Below are 22725 nucleotides of genomic sequence, written 5' to 3' on the forward strand. Positions count from 1 at the left end.
GAGCTGAGTCATTGCAATGTTAGTGTTTAAATATGTCCCTGTGAGCTACAGGACTGTTATTAATGCAAAGGATCTCACACTCCAAATTCAGAATTGTTGGTTAAACTAACAGGGTGACTGTGTTCCCTTTTTACCTGTGCTTTAATGTAGTTCTAGACTGAAAAATCTTAAAACTTTAAACAGAAACACTGTTTGTAGTAGTACCACATGTAATCCCAGAGCTAGTTTTGTCTGCTCAGTTCAGCAATCAAAAATCACAAAGATCATACATTGTTTTACTTGTAGTTATTGGGGTTGTGTGGTTTGGGGAGGTGGGAGTGGCCAGGGAAAGTTCTGTGCAGATAGATAACTTTATTGAAATTAAACACCAGAGGTGATTGTTCTGCAACTCAGAAATGAAGCCATTTCTATCTCTGCTTTTAGAGTAGGCTAAAAATAGTTAGAATGTCAGACCACTGCTCCATTAATGGATCATACCCTTCCTCTTTTAGTCTTGCTCTCTGAGTGCAGTCATGGTGCAAATTCCTCTGCCTATTTTAGCTGGCCAAGAAAAACTTGTGTGCCTCTAATCCACAATGATATGCTGTATATTCTACACTTCTTTTTCTGATTGGAGAAGGAAATATTACATTGTAATATATTATATGTAATATGAAATTGAGAAAGTATTGGAAAAAATATGGCTTTTTGTTCTTCTGAAATTGCTGTGCAGCTCCCCTTTTGCTGTGAGCTCTTCCTTACAAGCATGCTAATTGGGGAAGATATTTTTTAAAACAACTTGTTTGTTGCAAACAGCAACACTATATATTTGGAATTGAAACCTCTTTTATACCTAAAATGGTGTGATCAAAATTTACATTAATCTGTGTATCCTGCATGGCAGTGTGGTGATTTTTGTGTAGATAGTAGTCTGGAAAAGGGGTGGTGTCTCTAAAATATGCATCTATCATAGAACAAAGAATAGAATCAGAGAACACCGTGTCAAATCCAACACAATGAAACAAAAAGCAATAGCTTAGGGGTTTTTTTGCACTTAGTGAAGTTGGAGAGGGGGGAAGAGTGGAGATGAGAAGCTGCCCATGTTTTACAGCGAGAAACAGTGATGAAAGTGCAGATAGATAAAATGGTGACACATGTAAAACTAAATTCACCTCCTCACGCTGAACTAAATCTTTCTCAGCTGGTGAATAAGCACTGGAAAGAAGCGTGCGTCTAAAAATTAAGATTGAAGGCAAAAATAACAATTTCTAGTTCTTTCTTCATCCTTTGGTCCTGCAGTGAGACTACAGGTTGTACCTAACATTTGAGACTTGCACCGTGGGGACTGCCAGAAACCACTTCATGAGAGTTGAAAAACAAACATGTGCCAATATTTATCTTCCTCCTCCTCAGCAAAGAACAACAGCAGAAAGGATACTGGCAATGTTTATTTTCACCATTTAAATATTTTCATTGAGCTGTCTTCTGTTGGCCAGACTTCGTTAAATCTCTGATGCTAGAATTAGAAGCAGGACTTTTTCCCTTCTTTTATTTTTTTTAAATTAATTCTGCAAGTTTGCTATGATGTTTTTAGCACAGAGAGATTATCTAATGGAATCTTAGTTTTGCACAGAGGTTTATTCTACAATTACTCTCTGGGCTGAGTAAAACTACAGACAGAACAAGCCTGAGAGGTGTTGTCTAAGGATTTCCTGGTGAGAATTAGTGTCCTATTAATTTCTTCCGCAAATAAATCCTGGAAATAATTGTTAGTTAGGTTTTTTTAGTCTTAATTCCAGTCTGCCAATGTTGCTGGCTGGCTGACTCACCAGATGGAGCTATAGGCTTATTATTCTTGCCTAGACAGTCATCACTGAGTCCCTGGATACTGCTGGATGAATCCAGTGTGTTCTTATCACTGGAAAAGGCAAGGCACCAGGGTGATTTATCAGACTCTGGTGGGACAATACTAAGAGCCCATTTATTCTTGGCTACTTGCAGGAGATCACACAACAGCATTCACACTGTAGAATGTGACACAGCAAAATTCTTAAGAGGCACATGAAAGTGGCTTTAGCAGCATCTTAGGAAAAAAACACAACTGTTTGAGAAGCAAATAAGTTCTTTATTATGTTAAAAACTGAATTCCTGGGCAGTGTGGAAATTATGAGCTGCTGACCACAGATGAGCTTAAATTGAACACCGTGATGCCAATTTACCCCTGGTACCTGCTCCCCTAATGTGTCTGATTCCTTCTCAGCACAGTGTGCTGGCTTTGGCTGGGGCACAGTTAATTTTTTTTATCCCTGGTAGCTGCTGTGGGGCTCTGGGGTTTTGGGTTTGTGCTAAAAACACAGTGGTGATAACGCAGAGATGTTTTTGTTGTTGCTGAGCTTACACAGAGCCCCTCCTGCCCCTCCTGTGGCCACACTGGGGAGGGGGCTGAAGGTGTGGGGAGAACTGGGGGGCAGACACAGCTGGGACAGGTGACCCCAAGGGACCAGATGGATATTCCAGACCATATGACATCATGCTGACTATGTAAAGTGGGGGAAGAAAGAGGAAACAGGGTGGGATGTTTGGAGTGATGGTGTTTGTCTTCCCAAGTAACAGTTACCTGGGATGGGGCCCTGCTGAACACCTGCTGCCCATGGGAAACAAGGAATTAATTCCTTGTTTTGCTTTCCTTGTGCATCAGCACATCAGAGGCAAATTGCTTGACAACAGTGTGTATTAAAGAATGATATCCTGATGGGCTGAGGAGAAAAGAAATCTTGTAAAGAGAAAACAGTATGTTGTATTCCTCCATTCCTCCTACACCTGAAATTTGGTGGCACCTGTTTTCTGTGCCCCATCAGGGGATTTGTCAGAATGGATTGCAAGCCTTGGGTAATGAGTCTGCCAGGAGTAAGGGAAAGGCAGAGAGTGAATCATTTTTTAATCTCTTGGACAGGAAACATTTTCATGAGAAAGTATGTGACAAACATGGCAGTAACACATGTGGGTGTCCCTCTACTGCTTTAAGCAAACACTGTGCTTTCAGCAGCTCTGATGAGCTGCATGTGGTATCTGGTCTAACTAAAAGCTGAGATGCCTTCTGATTAATGTATTTAGCCTGACATCATTTGCAGATAGCTTGAAAGTGTTATGGGGTCTTGAGACACGGAAATTATGAAGTTGGCACCACTATCATCTTATTTTTGCAAGGAAGACCACCAGAGATGAGATCTTAAAACATGACACATGAATGCATCTTGGGGGCATAGATGCCCTAGACATAAGGTCATCAATTTTTTTCTTTCTATTAGTTGTTACCAGGACTGGAAATCAGTCTGGTCACGGTCTTGTGTTTAAAATAAGCAAATATTCAGCATTTGCATAGAATGTCAGCAGGAGTAGTAGTATGCAGTGAATTTAAAACAAATGCAGACATTTGGTTGTTTTGTGTGGTTTTTTTTCTTCTCCAAGTGTTAAAAATGTAAGAAAGAGCACATCAAAAAGTATGATGTACAACATCCTGGCTGTTTACCTTAAAAAAAAAAATTGTATTCCAAATAGCTATTTTTAAGAAAAACTAAACAAAACAACTTCTCATGTTGAAATGAAGCTCTTCCCTGTTTTGTCCACTATATTTGGGAAAAAAAATGTAGAGCTCCTTGTTTTGGAGAGGGAAAAAAAAAAGCTACCCCAACCCCAATCATTTCCCTGCAGGAAGCAAAACTACTGAGCTACAGTTGCTAGATTTACTTACTTTGTACAGCGAGCAAGGGGAAGAGGAACAGCAAGAGCAGAAGCAAAAAAGTCTAAAAAACCTTTGGAAAAAACAATAGCCAAAAATTCAAACATGAATGGAGGTAGAAGCAGCTTTTAATTATAATATTGTTAGAAAAAAAAGCTGCAGAAAGACTTGCTGGGTTTCAATTCACCCAAGTCTTGTCAATCACCATTTGTTGCCAGGCACAAAAATGAAGTGAATATGAGAAGTTTTTGCATACAAGTTGTAGAATATTGTCACCAACCCACCCCCACACACCCATTTTATTTCCCACTGACAAAAGCTGAGATGAATGAGTTGTTGTCTGGCCCTTCCCACTTCGTATAGCCATTGGCTGGCTTGGTTCTAAAAAGGATTTTAAAAAGGGGAATAATGTGCCTTTGCCTAGGATCTGAAGCTGTCAGGGTGCTGCAAAGCTGGTCTGTGAGCTGCCACCATGCAGATCTCCTGGGCTGTGTGCGCTGTCTGTGTCCTGGCACAAATCGCATTCCGATCCGTGGAAGGGTGGCAGGTGTTTAAAAATGATGCTACAGAAATCATTCCTGAAATCACTGAAAACACAGAAACACCGATGGAGCAGACTTTCAGCGACAACAACACAATGAATCAGGCGAAACACGGAGGAAGACACATACAACAAGCTCCAGACCCTAATGGTAAGAAAAATATCATTATTACTGTTTTTGGACCCTCAGAGACAGTTTGTAAAAGACTGCTTTTTTTATATGATTGTTTATTGAAACTTTTAGGTGTGCTTTAAGTGATAAAGGTTTACATCTACTATTGAAGAAGTGTGAATATAAAGGTTAGAAGGAATAGTGTGGAGTTCTGTGATGACAGCATGGTCTGTCTGTTGAACATTGCCCAGTTGCTCTCTGCAATCTCCAATGCATAAAACCTGGAGTAGATATTACTTAACATTTCTCTGTGGTTTGTGCTTCCAAGCATTGTGAGGAAATATCACAAGTCTTCGTTCTCTCTTTGATGGATTGACAGTGGAGATGTAAATTCTTAATAATTAGGAAGACCCACCCTGGTTGTGACTAAGAAATGGCACATGGGGGTTGTGTTCAGCTGCATTAGAGAATTGTGCTGTTCTCTCTTTGCCAACAACCAGACCTTCCAAAAGATTCCAGCAGCCAAAAATGCTTCGTGATATATTGCCACATTTGGCCAAACATCCAACTTCAGCAGTGAGGCCCCAAACACAGGCTTTGTGAGGAGAGGCTTTGTGAGGAGAGGTAGGAGATGAGGAGCTCACACCAGGCAGAGAAAGGCAGTTTTAAAACAGTTTTGCACTGGCAAATAGGGCAAGCTTGGTCTGCCAGACACACAGTGCAAAGCATGTAGCAACTGTTGTGCATTGCAGATCTGAATCAGCCTTCTTTTTCTGGGGACAGCTGAAAGGCAATTGTGATTTTCTGCTGCAGCAGTCAGTGAAGGTGTTTAAACCCACAGTGTTAACAATGTTTTAGAAGAGAAAGTAGTGCTTTGGGGAGTGTGACTTTAGAGGATTCTTGCATTCCTAAGTGGGAGAGCACCCTGCTTCTCACAGTCAGCCCCACCAATCCCCTGCTCATGGCAGGTTGGTTTTGTTGTTCCATCAGAATACCTTAATTTTTTAGCCTCTTACTACTCTGACATCAACCCATGGGAATCTGCCCCTCTGATATGTGTGTATTTTTTGAGGTGGAAAGGACATTTACTCAAGGAATCAAGGGTAAAGGAGACTGGACAGTTATTCAAGATATACAATGGTCTTATCTTAACATCTTTAACACAAGGAATCAAAATTGTGGTCCAAAGTGGCCTGACCCTTCTGGAACATCTGACATTGCATCAGCCCATGAATAATTTTGCACTGAGTGTTGAACCTGCACTCTTACAGGACAGGACATATGTGCACAGAAAATAAGCCTATATAGCTGAGGCAAATGCCTGTATATTTAATTGCATATTTAATTGTGCCTATCTATAAATTATTTTTTACAGACAGACATAATTTTCTTGAATGCTTAGGAAACTTGGGAGTATTAGGCACATGGAGTTCAGTTGTCACTATTTTTGTCAAAGCTGACAAGGATTGTTTAATTTCATCAAGGCAGTCCCTCAGACTTTTAAAAAATAAAACCTTGCTAGCTGTAGTTTGACAAACATAAATCTGAGCACCGAAAATCCTGTTTCTGCACTTCACAGGAAAAGCAGAAATTAAAATGTTTCTACAAATGCTGTTCTACCACTCATGACTCAGGGTCAGACTTCTCTTTTGCTGAACTAAGGAGGTAACCACCTTGTATACAGTGAGGAGAATGGGCCAAGTAACATTCCTGAGTTAAAACTGTCCTTTTGACAAAGAGAAGAACATTAATATGTGTTTATCTAGATGAAGTTATTGGACAAATGCTTTTAAAAATCGAATTCTCTGTCTTCCAAACAGGTCAGTTAGCCAAGCATGTCATTTGGAAAAAGAGGCACTTTGGGAAAAAGTTTCATTCCTACAGTTGGACAGTTTGTCAAAGTCCTTAAGGCTAAAAAAAATCTTGTATTTCCTAATGTTTCATTTGCCTAGAGTTGTCCATTGAGAAAAAGGGAGGGAGGGAAACTGTATAGTTGCTAATCAGCCAGAAGGTGCCCCTAGCTGTCTGAAGGAAATTATGTGAGACATGTGGAATTATCCCAGAGAGAGGTAAACTTGGAAAAGCTAATGTCTGAATATTGGGAATTCCTTAGAGCTGCTGTTACCTGCTATTTCTCTAACCTGGAACAGATCATGGTAGTTAAAATTCACCTAAGGAACACTTTCTTTGTTGCAAAAGAGCTTTAAATCTGGAGTCAACATCTGAAGTCAGTGGAGTTAAACCAGAGCAATGGGGGAAGGTGTTGCCTGTGGGTAAATGGGTAAATGAAGCCAGGAGAATAATATCAGATTTTCCCATGAAGTGATGGCTGTACTTCAGGAGCTCCACTGCCCCCCTGCACAACCCTGGCATGGAATGCACCCCGTGGCAAGAGAAGGATTTTAATTCATGAATTTGTGCAGTGTTGCTCAAGGGTCTCATAACTAGAGTGGCCAAATAATCAGAAGCCACACAAGTGAGCATTTTGAAATCCTTCTCCTGAAAACCTTCTGTCCGAGATATTCAGCTGGTACCTAGAGACAGATGCCTCCCGTGGAAACAAAACAAAAAAAAAAACGCTTTCTCGGAGGTGGCAAAGTAATTAACGTGTTTCTTGTTCGCAGATGCCTCTGACTTCAGCTGCAGGGAGATGAGAACCACCCGCTACATCACGGACGGGCCCTGCCGCAGCCTCAAGCCCGTCAAGGAGCTCGTCTGCTCCGGCCAGTGCGTCCCCTCTCACCTCCTCCCCAACTCCATCGGCAGGGGGAAGTGGTGGCGTCAGAACTCCCTGGATTATCGCTGCATCCCCGCTCACAGCCGCACGCAGCGCGTCCAGATGTCCTGCCCCGGCGAGGAGAGCCGGACTTACAAATTCCGAGCCGTCACCGCCTGCAAGTGCAAGCGCTACACCCGCTACCACAACCAGTCGGAGCTGAAGGACTTCGGGAAGGACAACGCCAGGCCTCAGAAGAACAAGAAGCCCCACCTGTCCAGAGCCAGGAGCGGCAAATCCAACCAGCACGAGTTAGAAAACGCTTATTAGGAAGGTGGCTCTGGGTGACGCGGACTGGCGGCTCTGGGTACTTCGCAAAGCGTCACAAGGCACTCAGAGGCCACAGCAGTGACGTTCTGACTGCAGTAGGTTCCAATTCCTTCTGCTAAGCTGGGTCAAATGCTCACATAGGCAAAAAAAAAATAAAAATCTGTCAGATTGTAGCACTTATGGTCTGATAGGAAAACGAGACAAACCAAGCTGGAGGTAGCAACCTCTAAATTGAGTCTGAAAGGAAAGGTGCAGGTTGGAGATTCATGAGGGGTTGTGTGGCTTGTACGAGTAGGCAGGCAGAGGGAAGGGAAGCTGTTATGGTGACAATCACACTTTGCTAGAAACCATTCCACTCACTCCAAGTGAAAAGAGCATGGAGATCCCTTTCCCACACAAGTGCCGTGATGCAGGACCAGCATCCAGTTAGGGAAGCATCAGGAGAGTGAACACTCTCTGAATAAGCTGTAGGAAGTTAGGTAGAGAAGGAATTTCAACAGTTATGGTGACTGAAGTCAAATTGTTGGGAAATTACCATACTATCAGGCATCCTCATGTACCAGGAGTTTTCCTCTAAAACACAAAGTAAAAATGTGACAAATCTATTTCATACCTTTTTACCTGAAAGACTGTGGGACCAACAGATTCAAAACTGAGATTTGGCAACTAAAACCATATTTGGTTTAGGAACAACTCAACAAATTCTACGAGGGGGAAGCAGATTTATGAAATGCACGCTCCTCTCAAAGCAGATAACCTCACTGATGGTTGTCCTGTAAACAGCTAACCATATGCATGGTTTAAGATAAAAGATGCTGATCACTCCTGATTTCCTAGAACACATTTGACTTTAGTATCAGCTTAGATACCTCTATTTACGTTTTTTCCGTTCTGTAGAGTTTGGATTATCTGGCCACACATTTTGTAGCGTTGGGACTGTGCAAGCCAAGCTCTGGGAGTGCAGTGGTGGCTCTGCAGGAAAAGTGAGCCTTTGCTAATTTTGAAGTCATGAATTCCTCTAGAAAAAGGTCTTTAGTATGTGCAGCTTTGGTAGGTCTTTAGTTTGGCAGCAACTTTCCTTTACTTAGCTTCTCAACACTCAGACTAATGTTTGTGTTTTTACATTAAAAAATACTATTAGTGAGTTGTCACATCCTGTATACATCTGGTAGAATATGCTGAAATCATGTGGAAATTTATGATGTTGATAGATTTTTCAATTATTTTATGTGGGACCAGAACCTAGAGAGACAAGGTATCATTTAAGAGAATGAATTAACATATTTATTTTTTTTTTCCCAGAAGTTATTTATGCAATGTTTTTTTCCTTGTAGAAAATGAGAAGTAACACTGCTTTAAAAATATTGGTCTGTTATTTTTAATTTTAAATACATGGTTAATAAAGTAGAAACAACGATTAATTGTAGGAAGACTCATTGATTTTCAGCTGCAATATAATATAATATAATGTAATATAATATAAATTTCAGCTCCAGTGATTTTACAGAGCAGGCAGGGTGTCAACTCCAATTTCTGTGGTAGTGTCAAGGTCTTTAATTCTAATAACCTACACATCTCTAAAGAAACTCCATCCTGGAACTTCTTGCTCCAGTGGTTCATATTTCTCATGGCACAAGTTTTCCTGGGCAGATGAGTAGCTCAGAACTGTTTTCATATTCTCATTTCTGCTTCCCCCCAGGGAAGAAAAACTTTGCTGATTTCAGTCTCCCTCCTGCTCCCAGTGACACTTCCAGATTCCTGTGCTCACAACCTGAGAAAGCCACCAAAGAAAACAAGAAATCTGTGAACTGTCAGTCAAGATTTCTTGATTGAAACCTGATTGCTTCAGGTTAAAAAAAAATAAATGTGTGGAATCCCCTTGAAAAAAAAAAAAAAAAAAATGTTCTCCTGCTCGGTTCTCATCTACCAAAAGTGCAAATGTTTCCTGCTGTTAATCTGCTGTTCAGAATCTTGCAGTTTTCTTACTTAACAATATAAGGATTGGTTCTTTCCAAGTTATAAAAGCTCATGCAATGGATGGGGAGTCTTGAGGCACTTTCACTGCTGCATTTCCTCTCAATCCCCATCCTGATTTTTGGGGACTTCTCACTGGTTTCTTACCACAGGTTAAAAGTGGACGAGATGTGCAGTCAGAATATATGATTAATCTTCTTTAATCAGGAGGCTAAAAATAGTCAGCGTGCCTACTTTATTTGGTTTTTTTTTTTCCTGGCAAAAAATACAATTCTACTATTATTTGCTGAAAAATAAACCTACAAGGGGCAGAAACAGCCTGCTGGTATCCACAAAATCCCAAAGATTTTGCGTGAGGGTCAACTTTTTAATTACAAATTGCACCATGAAGAACATGACTTTATACTGTGAGGGCTTAGGCCAAGAAAATACATTGTGTTGTGCTCTGCAAGTGTGGTTGAGAGAGCCAGCATTGTGAAATATGGAAGGCATAAACACGTATTTTTTTAGCCATATGACATCAACTTATAATTAGCTCGTGTCACTCAAAATTAGCGCAGTGTATGGGCACACAGAAGATCTTTTCTATAATAAACAGGCTCAAAAGTCTCAAATTTTCATATAACATATTTACATGTAGTAGTTTGAGTTTGGATTGAACATACTGTGCGGAGCTAACCTGAAATTTGAATAATCTGGAGCCCCTCTTGGCAGGCAAGGAGTGAAAGCCCACTTTTAAAATAGCATTTAAAATAAAGCCAGTACAAGTTGCAGAACTTGCAACACAGCTGATGTTGTTTAGGTGTACAAAGCGGTGCAGCTGCTCTTGGAGCCATTAAAGGACAATTCAGCACAAAGCTTTTCCCAGTTATACACACACAGGCACTGACATTTCTCTTCTGTCCCCAGAGCTGTGGGAACAGTTTTGACACTGAATGTTGGAGAGCTGTTAACATCAAGCTGCAGATTTTCATGCACAAGGCTTGTTGCCATTTCACTGGATTAGGAATGTGATGCTTTGCTGTATTTTTTTTTTATACAAAATGAATTTTATTCTCGTTAGAGTACAATGGCAGACCAAAGGGAAGGATGCAGTGCTGATTCTTCTACCTTTGTTAACCATTTCTGATGCTGTTTCATGAACTGGCTGTTTCTCTCAATCCTAAAAGCTTTCACTGTTCTTTTATGAGGGCAAGTCCTTCCTGTGCAAACAGGGTAATAAAACTAATCACTAAAACCTGAGCAGAGGTAGAACTCATCAGCACACATCCTGCTAATTCTGAAATAAAGGTATAACAGACACAAAGAGAATCTTCAAAACATCTCATCTCTACCACATCACAATACATGGCTAAATTGAACAATTCCAGGGATGGGACAGCCACAGCTTCTCTGGGCAACCTGTGCCAGGACCTCACCACCCTCCCAGGGAAGAATTCCTTCCTAAAATCTCACCTAAGCCTGCCCTCTTCTGATTTAAGACCATTGTCCCTCATCCTAGCACTAAACCCCTGACACAGAGGCTTTCCCATGTTTCCTGCCAGCCCCATTTAGGTGTTGGAAGCCTGCTCTAAGGAATTCTGGAGCCTTCCCTTCTCCAGGCTGAACAGCCCCCAACCCTTTCAGCCTGTCCTTAGATATGGGAGGCACTTCAGCCCCCTGATCATTTTTGGGGTGCTCCTCTGGACCCACTCAAGGAGGTCCAGGCTGTTCCCAGAAGCCCCCCAGAACAGGGGACAACAATCCTGCTGGGGTCTCATGAGGTGGAGTAGAGGGGGAGAATCCCTTCCTTTGACCCTCTGGTCACTCTGCTCTTCATGCATCCCAGGATGTGATTGATTTTCTGGGCTGGGAGTGCACATTGCTGGGTCAGATTAAGGTTTTTCCATCCTCTGATATCACCAAGTCCTTCTCTGAGGGACTGCTCCCAATCTGCTCACTGCCCAGCCTGTTGCCAGGTGTGGGATTGCCTTGGCCCAGGGGCAGGACCTTGCATTTTTCCTTCCCCCTCTTGCCAGTCCGGGTCCCTCTGGATGGTTTTCCTTCCAGACAGGGTATCGACCACACTACACAGCTTGGAGTCATTTTGGGTACTTAAACACCTTTGTCTAAGCCTTTAATCCACCCCAACCCTGCCTCTCCCAGGAGCTGACTGGTTCACAGCCATTTTGGCCATCCCTTGAATTTCTACAGCACCCAGGGTGTGAAAATACTGGTCCATTCTTGGTGTCCATAAGGTTGATATCATCATTTTCATCTCAAAGGGAAGTAGCCCTAACTCCTTAACCGAATTATAAATCCAAAGTCACACATCTCCCTACTGAAGACTCCCTCATCAGACTGTTTGTAATATTAACCTTAAGCCTTCTTGTTCCTGGCTTTCCAGGCAATTTAAATAAACTCTCAAACCAAGGAATAAAAGGGTATTTATTCCATGGTTATCAAGGCCCCTAAATTAAACAGACATTCTTATCGCCTCGCCAGCAATTTAATGTTTGTGGCATGAGGTTATTTCAATTAAGAAAACAGCTCAGCTCTGGCTAAATAAATAAGTTATGTCATTCTTCATTCAGGCTACCAGATTCTTTGGTGTAAAAAACTTCCCTTAGGAGAGGTCTTGGGACATGGTGGCTCCTCTGAGACTATTTACATCTCTCAATTTCTCTAATCTCTTCTTCCTTCCCTCCTCCTGGCTATTTCCTTTCCCTTTCACTAAAAACTGGCCAGTATTTAACTCTAATGCTTCCAGTCTGCCCAACATGCTTTTAGAATTGAGTGATTGTTGGTTTGTTGTTTTGTTGGGGTTTTTTCATAACCAGAAATAAGGCTTAATTTAAGGTAATTACTCTCCCATTTGAAGGGGGTTTTGCTATTTGCAGGGCCTTATTTTTTTTCCCTAGTCAAATTAGCAGGAGAAGTTAGTTTTAAAAAGTGATAGTTTTCGTCTAAAATTGTTCTTCAGATTAAGGGTGGCTCTCAGAACCAGAAAACTTCTCACTCATGTTGAGTTTCTCTATGTCCAGAAACAAAAGTAGTGCAATCAGGAAATCATTATTGAGGGGAGGAAGAGGGTAAATAAATGGCATAGACTTCCAATGAATTGACAAAATGGATGAGGATTTCAGCCTGATCATCAATTAATAGGGGCTTCCAAATCAATTAATCCTCAGAGGTGTCTGGAGTCCTCCCAGGAGTGAAAAATAGGCCCATTTTAAAAGTTACATTTTTCTAGAGCAGGTTTTGTGAGGAATATCTCGAATGGGGCATCAAGAATTCCCAATCAGTCACAAGGATTGAACTTGCAGTGGAACAAATGCACTTTGTGGAATGAAAAGCCTTAATAAAAGCCAATGTTCAGTGGAGCATAGTTCACTGATAGGAAATAGTGAATAGGATATTTTTAGTGGGAAAACTGGCATCATTTCAGAATATTTGGATCTGGCTGTCCAGGGAGACCTTACACACAAATTTGGTGAGAGGCTGGTCCAGAAAACTTTAAAAAAACCCCAACAAACCCAAAACAAGAGAAAGAATAAAGTTTTGCCCAAGAGATAACTGCAACCAATACAGGTTTCTCTGGAGCTGTACTGATTTTTGACATCTGGATCCTAAGACAATATTTAAAGGACAATCACCCAGATTACATTTAAGCAGTTTAAAAAAAAAAAGATCTACTTAGAAAAGGCTAAAAAGCCATACTAATCAACCAGAAGAAACATATTTAACAGCAATAACAGAAGGATTCTTCACACCTGCAGCACGTGGCAATTTAAAATGAGCTAATACTCAAGCAATTCACTGAACAGAAAAAAAAAATTCAGATAATTTCTTGAGTTATTTTCATGGGTTATGTACACCCAGATTCTGGAACTACCTTCAAGAGGGGGGAAAGTCTGGAAACTGTATGGAATATGTTCACTCTGCAGGGGAGGACACCTCCACTGCAAATGTCCAGGTGTCTGCAAATTAAAAAACCTCAAAAAAGCTTCCTCCTCAGATTACTCAGGCAACAGAAGAATCTCAAGTATAATTATGACTCGTTCCCAAGTAAAATTAAAAAATCTTGAGAAACGAACCAGTAGTCAGGAACTTTCTGGACCATTATAGTTTTCCTATTACATCTACATCTAACATTCTCCATGCCAGCTTACATTTACACTCCCTTCATATCAGAAATGGTTTGGAAAATCTGATTTTAAACTCAGAGCTCTTAAAAATGTTGTACTCTCAGAACCCTTTCTGCTCACATTCGTTCGAGTTAATGACTCCACTCTGACTGCTCAGCCCCTCGAGTTCTGTGTTTGCTTGATGTTTGGTGTCCTAAATTAAAATATATGGCAAGCAAAAAAAAAAAAAAAGTAAGCACTTTGTCTTTGATCTTCAGTAAAAGCAGACTGAGAAAATCCCTTTATAATTGGTTAATAGTCCATGGGACTAAAATAGTTGTTGTAGCACAATCTGTGGGAACAACACGGGAGAAGCATTTCCTGCAGAAGGAATGCTGAAGTTTAATTACTGCACATGGCATGAGAGAGGATTTCAATTTTTAGGGCCCTGTGTTCAGGCAGTTACTAGGTAGCCAGCTTGCAGTGGAATATTGATGCTTTAGTCTAATCTCTGCTGTGCCAGAGAACAGTGGAGGGGCCTCATTCTCATGATGGGGTAGAAGGAATGCTCCACATTTCTGAGGTCTTATCGTCCTGTACATTGCCATGCCAGGCAGTTTAATTAATAACTGTCGACGTCTTGTCATTTATCATCACTGGAGCAGGAGGTGAGGACCCTTTTCCATGTGCATGCTGTACAAATAAATTAAAGTTGGCTGGCCCAGTCTCACGGCTTTGCTGCTGTCACTCACTCGAGTTGCTCTTCCTGCAGCTCAAAGACTTGCATCTTGCTCTCAGGACTGGGCAGCCACTTTGTGCCACTTAAAACCAAAACACATGCACATGCCAGCCTGGTGGATGATCCACCTCGGTTAATGTTGTTGCAGAGAATTCCATCATTGAGCTCACCAGAAGATGTTTGCTGCTGGATTTTAAATGTGCATCAAGGAGGGCTCTTTCAGGAGCAAAGATATGCATAGAGACAGGTCCTTGAGATAATGTGGAAACACCACAGTCAGATAATGACATCAACATAAGCTTTTTCACTGACTTCAAATGCCATTAGAGCAATACCTTATTTTAATATCATATAGCTCGATACTAAGTAGTTCAGTACACGTAAATTGCTCATCTTCCTTTGAAATCACATCCACCATTCAGCAAATGCTCAGAATGCCTCTGGGTACTGTATGTGATTTGGTTTCAAGCCTAAAAAGCTTCCTCTCTGTGAATGCTTTAGTAGCATTTTACAGGAAAAATCAATTGCAGCTGAAATGAGCAGGTGGGCATAGCTAGGGTAGTAGTGTGAGTAGCACACTTTCAAACATTTTTGGTAAATAAAAATAAACAGTTCATTAGATGTGCTCTATCTTCAGGGGCACAGCATGTCAGGGATTGTACACAGAAAACAAGAGCCCCACAGATACTATTATTTAAGTTAAAACAAGTAAACAAATAAAAAAACCCCCCGAGCTCCATTTACTCTGTACAATAAACTGAATTGTGATAAATTTTCATGCTAATTCGTGGTTGCAGGCAGAGCTTCCTGTGTCTGCTGAATACAAATGATGGAGCCTCTCTGTTTTGCTTTAGCAGGTAGGTCTGGCCTGACTGATGGAGCTGCCTGACTTTTGGCTGTTGAAGAGCAGCAGGAAGAGCTGGACTCCTGCAGGGACTGTCAGAACCTTCCTGACAGAAGGAGGGGGTGCTGGGCCACCTTTAAAGCAACATATTAAGCTGCAACTCATTAAAGTACTTGTTAAAGCCACTAAAGATGATGCAGGTCACCCTTCCATTAGGAAAATAGTTAAATTGTGGAATGGGGCAGTGTGAGCATTCTGAGTGTCCCAGCTCTGTCCCTGGCACTGCTGCCCTGGGAGGGGTGGCCCTGCATGCAGGAGAGCTGCTGGTAGCACTGGGGAATACCTGTTCCTTATAAACTGTAAATTCATGAAGACAAGACACCAGCACACAGGTAAAGTGCAAACAAGAAAATCCCGCACCAGAGCTCGTGAATTTAGAATGTCACAGGGGCAAAAAGCAGCAGGCAGACCAAAAAGGAAGAACCCTTTCCACGTGCCACCCTAAGCAGAAACCCATGGCAGAGCCAACCCCTCGGGTGTCAAACAGCTGAGCCACGAGTGCATTTTAATAATGTGATATGTGGTAATTCTGGCCCCCTTCTGGCTGCAGTAAATTGCCCTGTTTGGCTGGAGCCGAGCTGAAATAGCATGTTGGGCATGCAGCAGGAAATGACCTCAGAATATACGAAGCCTCAGGCTCTAGGTGATAAGTAAGGGCCCAACAAATTAATCTCATCATCTACATTCATCTTCGGGTGCTGCTCTGTGCCAGGCCACAATGTGTGGGCTGAAGTCTATTTTTTTCACCTGTGTAACTTAAACAGGTGGTTTGAGTTACTATGATACAAATGTTCTATTCTGTGCTGTCTGCACCGTAGGTTGTTCTTACTGAAATAGGAAGAATTATCATGTCATATTTTACAGACAGGCAGGCAAATTATTATGCTGACAGCTCGCTTTTGTCAACATATTTTGAATTATGCATTCTATAAGTCCATTTATTGATTTCCTCAGTCTTTCTCCCTTTAATGGCAAGCATGTTTATTCGTAATTGGGGCTTAATTATTTATGAAGCCACTCAGAATCTACTGGCTTTTACTGTCCATCTTTGAATTGCATTCATTGCTGTGTTGTTAAGTCCTTTCAAGATCAAAAATCACATCTGAGTGAGGCAGAAAGAAAGAGTTGCCTTAGGCTCATGATTGGAATTTAGGACATTGTCTGGGTAAGGGGAAAAAAAGTCAGGTTTGGTCTGTGCTTGCTCTCCTTTTGTTTACTGAACTGCACTGCCTCGTATTGGTCTGACTGGGTCATCTGCCCGTCCCCCACCGGGGTCACTGCGACATCTCAGCAAACTGGGCAACAATTCACAAAGTCTGCTCCTTCCTGCAGGATCTTGTTGGTGGAACACTCCATTCCCTGCACTGTTCCATCTGCTGGGTCAGCTCTTGTGAGGGGACCAGCAGAGGTGCTTGCTGAACACGCTCCAGCTTCTCTGACACCACAACCCCAACCGGTTGGGCCTCAGCAAAAAAATGCCTGTTTTCAAACCCTAATTACTGTGCTGGCACAGCACTCCCAGTGGTTTTCTAATTGTTTGTATTTATTTGCAAAGTCTCTGCTGCACAGGGCCCTGTGGTAAATATAATTCCACTCATGGCTAATTCGATGCTTTTCTAGGGGGGAGAGGGGAGAGTAATTTCATGGTAAACCATAATTACTAGCACAAGAAGTACCTTATCTGCTAATCCAATCTGAGGGAGTAGCTGAGGCTCAAATAAGCCTAATTAGAATTCTAGTTGTTCATAATAAATTAGTGGTAATTGCTAATTGGATCTAGCCTACATTATCCTCAAAAGGGAACAACTTGAAAGTGTGAATTTAATGTCGGTTTGTGTTTAATTTTGGCCATTTCCAGCACAGAAATGAACAGAGCAGACATCTAAATCCTCCAAGTCTTCCATGGCTATTAGTTTCTAGTGACATGGACCTATCACTGCATGTTGAACTCTTCAAGATCCACTTCCAGCTGTAGATGCAACACATAGACACCTACAGCTGTATGGTAACTCAATCACCAGGTGGAGAAACACTTCTAACTTTCAGTCCCTGTTCCTCACATTTACCTTTCCAAAACCCAAGTGTCAGGGTGTTTAAATCTGCCAGGAGCAGTACATGCTCCTAGCTGCAGCTTTTTTATTTTGGTGGATTGTTTGGGGTTTTTTGTTTGCGTTGGGTTGTTTTTTGTTTTGTGGGTTTTTTTTTTGTTTGTTGTTTTGTTTTGTTTTGTTTTGTTTTCCCAGTTTGGAATTCTTCAGAAATACATAGAAAAATTTCTTGGTGTGTTTTTTTTTTTTTTTAAGATCAGCCTCTGTTCTCATAACTTCTGGGCAAATACTTCCTTATTTACCAGAGGGCTTAAGGCCCTGGGAACCCAGCAAGGGGCAAGCGGAGGAGCTGCTCACACTCTTTCTTACCAAGCTAAAAAATCACTTTTTCTATCAATCAAACCCTCCATGAGGCCTCCTTCAACTTACAGGCTCCTCACCTTTGTGCTGTGATCCTGGCAGGCACTGTCATGGCAACAGCAGAGGCCATTCCAGCTGAGAAAACTGCCAGGGAGATGCAGAGGGAGCCCGTGGATTGGGAGTCCCTGCCTGGAGTAAACCTGGGGGAAAGGATGGCTTGGAAAGCTGGAAAATCATGATTTATCTCGATTTATCCAGCCAGGGGTGGGTCTTCCGTTCTTTGTCAGGTTTTGTGTTGATTAATTTTCTTAGTGAGTGTTTGCAATGCTCTCTCCTTGACCATCCCTTGTTCTGCTCCATCTCCTGCAGCTGCTCTGGTGGAATGCAGGTGATTTGTTCTCAGCCATCCTGGAGCATCTTTACCCCGTGCCCTTTGGCTGCTTTGTCACTCCTGGCTCTGCATGTGAGTGGGGTGGACAGGGGTGTGTTTTAATGAATTTCTCCTCAGTTTTCCTGATTTTAAACTCTGCACTCTCTTGGGGCATCCACTAGAAACATTTCACCTTTCTTTTTTTTTTTTTTTCTTTTTTTTTAAATTTTTTTTCTTTTCATGCATGGAACTAAAAAGAACAAGACGTGCAGTACTCAAGAAAATGTGAAAATCAAGTTTCTCCTCCATAAACCATAACTGTTAACATCCTGAGTCACAGCAGGAACCACGGTGCCTCACTGTCTTCAAGCAACAAACCACAGGAGTGGCTGTCACAGTCACCTTCTAGCACAGGATTTTGTTCCTCACACCCATTTCTCCCAAAATAGCCACGGTCCAAAGACAAGAAAAAAAAATAAAAAATAAAAATTGGCTTCTCCCCTCAGTCCTAGACAACAATCTGGCAAACACACTCATAATTTGCTGCAGGGGCCTGGATTGTATAAGTCATAAATATAAAATAAACCCAAATGAGCTAACACCCCCAAGGCAAAGGCTTACAGCTAGGGAGAGGAGGAATATGAATTCAGCAAAAACAAGTTTTCACAGTTCTTTTTTTTTTAGTCCAACCAAATGGTCCTGTCTGAAGCCTTGATTTCCCTCCTCCTTTACCATGAGCTGTGATGTTGGGTTTGTGAATTTGGTTTTGTTGGCTGGACACTGAAGCACCGGCCTTTCCTAAAAAGAAATGGTCCAGCTGTGAATTTATGAAGTCCTTTACGTGCTCAGGTGTGGGGCTCTTTCCTGGGGAGGGAGATCCCCTCCAGTTTTCCTTGCCCCTTGGCTGGGAAAACACTCCCAGCTCTTGACTTCATCCTGGAGGTTGTGCAAGCAAATCCTGCCCGTGGGGCTGTGGAACAGACTGCACAATTCCTTGGAAATTCCCACAGTCACAGGTGCTACAGTTCATAAATTTATTATTATTATTATTATTATTATTATTATTATTATTATTATTGTTGTAAACCCAAAGAATTATGGAGCCTCTCGATAAAGCATCTGCATGCTTTCGGCTGTGCTATTTTATTTATTTATTTTCGGGAGGAGGGAGGCATCAGAGGGCTTTACTCTTGTTTCTTCACCCAGAATTGCCGGTGGATATCTCCCCCTCGTGGTGTGAAAACAAAGGATCCTTACAAAAATTCTGAACTTGATCTATTGATGCAAAGGTAACAGGTTAAAATCACATTTGTAAATGATTTTCCAAGGCAAACCTGTGCTCGTCAGCAGCACCCTTACACAAACAGTGAGGGAGGAAAAAGGTTTTATAGAATATTGACTATATATAAGCATATGATGGTGCATCATATAAAGTAAACATGCTGCACTTAAAAAGGTACCAACAGAGGGAGATGTTCCACCACTAACAGTTCATTTCTTCGCAGCAGAACTGACGGGAAAAGGGAATTTAAACAGAACAGAAATTTTACACTGATCTCTTCAAAACAATAAACATTCTGTGACTGCATTCCAAGTAATAAGAACTCAGAAAAAACTTTTTTAATTTAAGGAGGGGGGAGAAATAATTTCCCATAACAGTTATTTGACATAGGAATGAGTTCTGACTATTTTAAAGAACACATCTACCCATGCTAGAATTTACTGTGTCAAATTGCCCATTTTCAGTGGCAGCAGCACCACCTTTTCTATTTTTTTTTTGTTTGTTTGTTTTACTGCAAACTTAAAGCTGGCCCTGTCTTTCCTCTGCTTTTTTGCTTCTGCTGCTCTCTGCCCTAAGAAAAATGATCATGTAGATGTCTCTGAACACTTCTTGATGTTTCCTGTACTGGAAGCAGGATTTTTTAATTTTTTTTTTCAATCCTGTGAAGCCATCAAATTTAATGAATACCGGAAACATTGACTTAGTGCTAACAGTAATATTATCATTAAATTAGAAATTCTCGTGGTGATGATGCCAGCTCCCCATCTACAGAGCAGGTCAGACACTGAATCTCAGTAGGTGTAAAACTCTTCAGAGCTAAAAGCATTATTTACTCACATGACTTCAGATATTCCTTGTACTGTTTCAGACTGAGCAGCTGGTTCTTTGGCATCTCCTCTTTAACATTATTTCTCTGGCATCATAGGCAATTTCTGCTTTAAAGCTCCCTAAAAATGGACTGAAAACCTCTTCCAAGAAGTTTAGGGAGGAGAGAGATAAAGATACAGTACAACCATGATGTCACTGTTACAAAACAGCTGCTTTTCTTCTTTTCCTTTTCCTTTTTTTTTGGAGAAGAAATGCAGACTTTCTCACTCCCTAGACCACCTCCCTCAAATTATCAAAAATCTAACACCGATTTCCTGCAAGTATAGGCCTTTTAAGCTGGACTAATTTGTCACAGGGCATTAGAGCAAAATGCAAGTCGACGTTTCATCCAACATCTAATGTCTTTTAATGGAGCTCTTTAACCACGTGGCTCTTTAACTTTCACTGGTGGGAGATCATTTTCCCCTTCTAGGCAGGCTGCCTCTATTAGCCTAAGCTTTATACTTCTTTTATACCTTCAGAAGGGCTGAGAAAACTCTTAAAATGACTGATGGACCCACAGGGCCCATCTTTGGGCTTGGTGTTTCCTTCCCAGCTCTCGTGGCTGTTGAACCCCCTTTTCTCCTCTCCTTCCCAGGTGTTTACTGTGTCTGACCTTGGCATTCCTTCTCCATCCCTCTGCCCTCTGCTGGCTCTCCTGTTTGCCTGGGGAAGCCACAGGGTGGACTGATAGAAAGACAAATCCCCACTTCCCAAACTTCAGGCTCTTATGGGAGCATCCCCCCCAAAAATCCGATCCCCATCCGCGTCGTTTTTCCCACCAGTTTTTCAGTCCTTGACTGGAGAGATGTTGACTTTACGAAGGTTAAAGGTGGCTGCCTCGAGCAACAAATGGGATTTAGCAAGGAGGGGATGGTTGTTGTTCTTTCAGGAATAAAGTGTCAGGAAGATGCAGAGGTCCCCTGGCCCCTGCTGAGGCACCAAGTGACAGCACCAGCTGCTGAGGGTGCTGGAGCTCTGCAGGATCTGAGGGTTCCCACGTCTCAGGAGGGCATTCCATCTCCTTTTCCCACATCTGTAGCTGGAGGAATAACAGTGAGGGATCCATTGGGAAGCTGAGTCAGGCCCTGCAGATAGATAGACAGACTCTGGTCAGACCTGAAGTGGATTCCTGAGTGGGAGCCTAAAGCTGATCTTGACTGAAGTGGCTAAGGGATTAAAAGAACAATCCTCCTTTCTCTTCTATCCCTGCAAGCACATATGTGCAAGAACATAAATGTTTGAATAATTAACCTGAAGGTAGGACTGAAAAACAACAGAGCTAGGCTGAATTCATACAAACCCCTGACAATCTGCGTGAGCAAAGTGCTATGTATATGAAAACACACACACACACAGAATATAAATTAAATATTCTGCACTGGCAAAAAGTTCTGGACTCTGATTTAGATCCTGCCAGTGCCTGGAACATTTGCAGCATTCATAATTTCATTATTACCTGACCTTTCAGAAAAAGAGCAGTCTGAGGGGGTTTCCTCCTGCCAGTGAGTATGAAATACTTTTTAGTGTTTATTATCTGATGCAACAGAACAAGAGGTTTAAATATTTAGGAGAGTTCTTTCTCGAGAATGAATTAGGTTATCAGATACCGAGTATTTTACAAGGAAGTCAAGATTGATGTGATAGAACAGAATTTGGTGTTCTTCTTTGGAATGATCTGAACTGAAATCACTTGATTTCCTGCAGAAAGCCAAGTTCTAAGAACCAACAGATATAACAGGGTAAAGCACATTCCTCAATCCACCCAGATCCAGTAATCCCAGCACAGCAGGGTTTGGGGCATTCCCAGCTGCCACACTCCTGTGAAAAAGGCACTGAGAACAGATTCCCTGCTAGTGTATTTTCAACTCTGATGGCTCTAGGGTCTAAGAATCTGCTCTCTGCTAGGAAAAAACTATAAAATCTTCAACAAAAGATGAAAACCATGTCTTTCCTTGTCATAAAATCAAGAGGTTTCCTTGCAGGGGGGGTGGAACATTGAAAATTCTCTAGAAAGTAGAATACAGAAAGAATAACTGTCACTGGCAGCAAACTCCAAACTCTCAGTAAATACACGTGTTACAAATCTAACAAAACATCACTCAAATCCTTGCATGTGTGTTGTACCAGCCAGGTTTATTGGTTTTTTAAATTTTAGGATTATGCCTTAAATTACATATAATTAGTAAACTCCTTTCTTACTTTTATTTCCCACTTTAGTTCTTGAAATTTGGTGTCTGTGGAATTATGTTTTGGGTCTTTTTCTAAACCCAAGATTGGGGGAGTTTTGTTAACAGTGCAATAAAAATAACTTCACAGCGTTGCAAAGAAACATTAAAGACTTTTTTTGTGTGCAGGTCTTTCACTTAAAAAAAAAAATAAAATAAAACCACACAAAAAACAGACATTGTTTCTTTAAAAGGCTCCATCTGCAAATCCCATTAGATGTGCATATAAGGTTTCAGATGATTAATAGCTGCCTGCTTTGCTTTGGTTGGAGGGGCCGAGAGTTATGTGTGTTAACCCCTCCCTCCCCTTCCTCACATTTCACTTTACAAACTTGTCACTCTCTCCCCAGCACAGGATTTAAAAAGGGGTTTCACTCATGCCCAGCACTTCACAGGGAAGAAAACTGCAGGCTTTGGGAAGCAACTCGTG

General features: G+C 41.6%; 1 protein-coding gene across 3 annotated transcripts; it reads left to right on the forward strand.

The window, feature by feature from the left end:
• Nucleotides 1-124: 124 nt before the first annotated feature.
• On the forward strand, nucleotides 125-22716 carry SOST (sclerostin). Of its 3 annotated transcripts, none has more exons than XR_007630287.1 (3): nucleotides 125-4410; nucleotides 6996-7512; nucleotides 22646-22716. XR_007630287.1 is itself a non-coding variant. In XM_050327755.1 (2 exons), exons 1-2 carry the CDS (start codon nucleotides 4191-4193, stop codon nucleotides 7415-7417), a joined length of 642 nt encoding a protein of 213 aa, XP_050183712.1. In that variant the 5' UTR covers nucleotides 125-4190; the 3' UTR covers nucleotides 7418-8824. The 3 variants fall into 3 exon arrangements, 1 of the variants encoding a protein (XP_050183712.1); XR_007630286.1 differs by lacking the exon at nucleotides 22646-22716 and adding an exon at nucleotides 15091-15230; XM_050327755.1 differs by lacking the exon at nucleotides 22646-22716 and having other exon boundaries at nucleotides 6996-8824.
• Nucleotides 22717-22725: the final 9 nt, after the last annotated feature.

The sequence above is a fragment of the Myiozetetes cayanensis genome, unplaced genomic scaffold (assembly GCF_022539395.1).
Source record: "Myiozetetes cayanensis isolate MyiCay16 unplaced genomic scaffold, myiCay2020 scf34, whole genome shotgun sequence".
Taxonomy (NCBI): domain Eukaryota; kingdom Metazoa; phylum Chordata; class Aves; order Passeriformes; family Tyrannidae; genus Myiozetetes; species Myiozetetes cayanensis.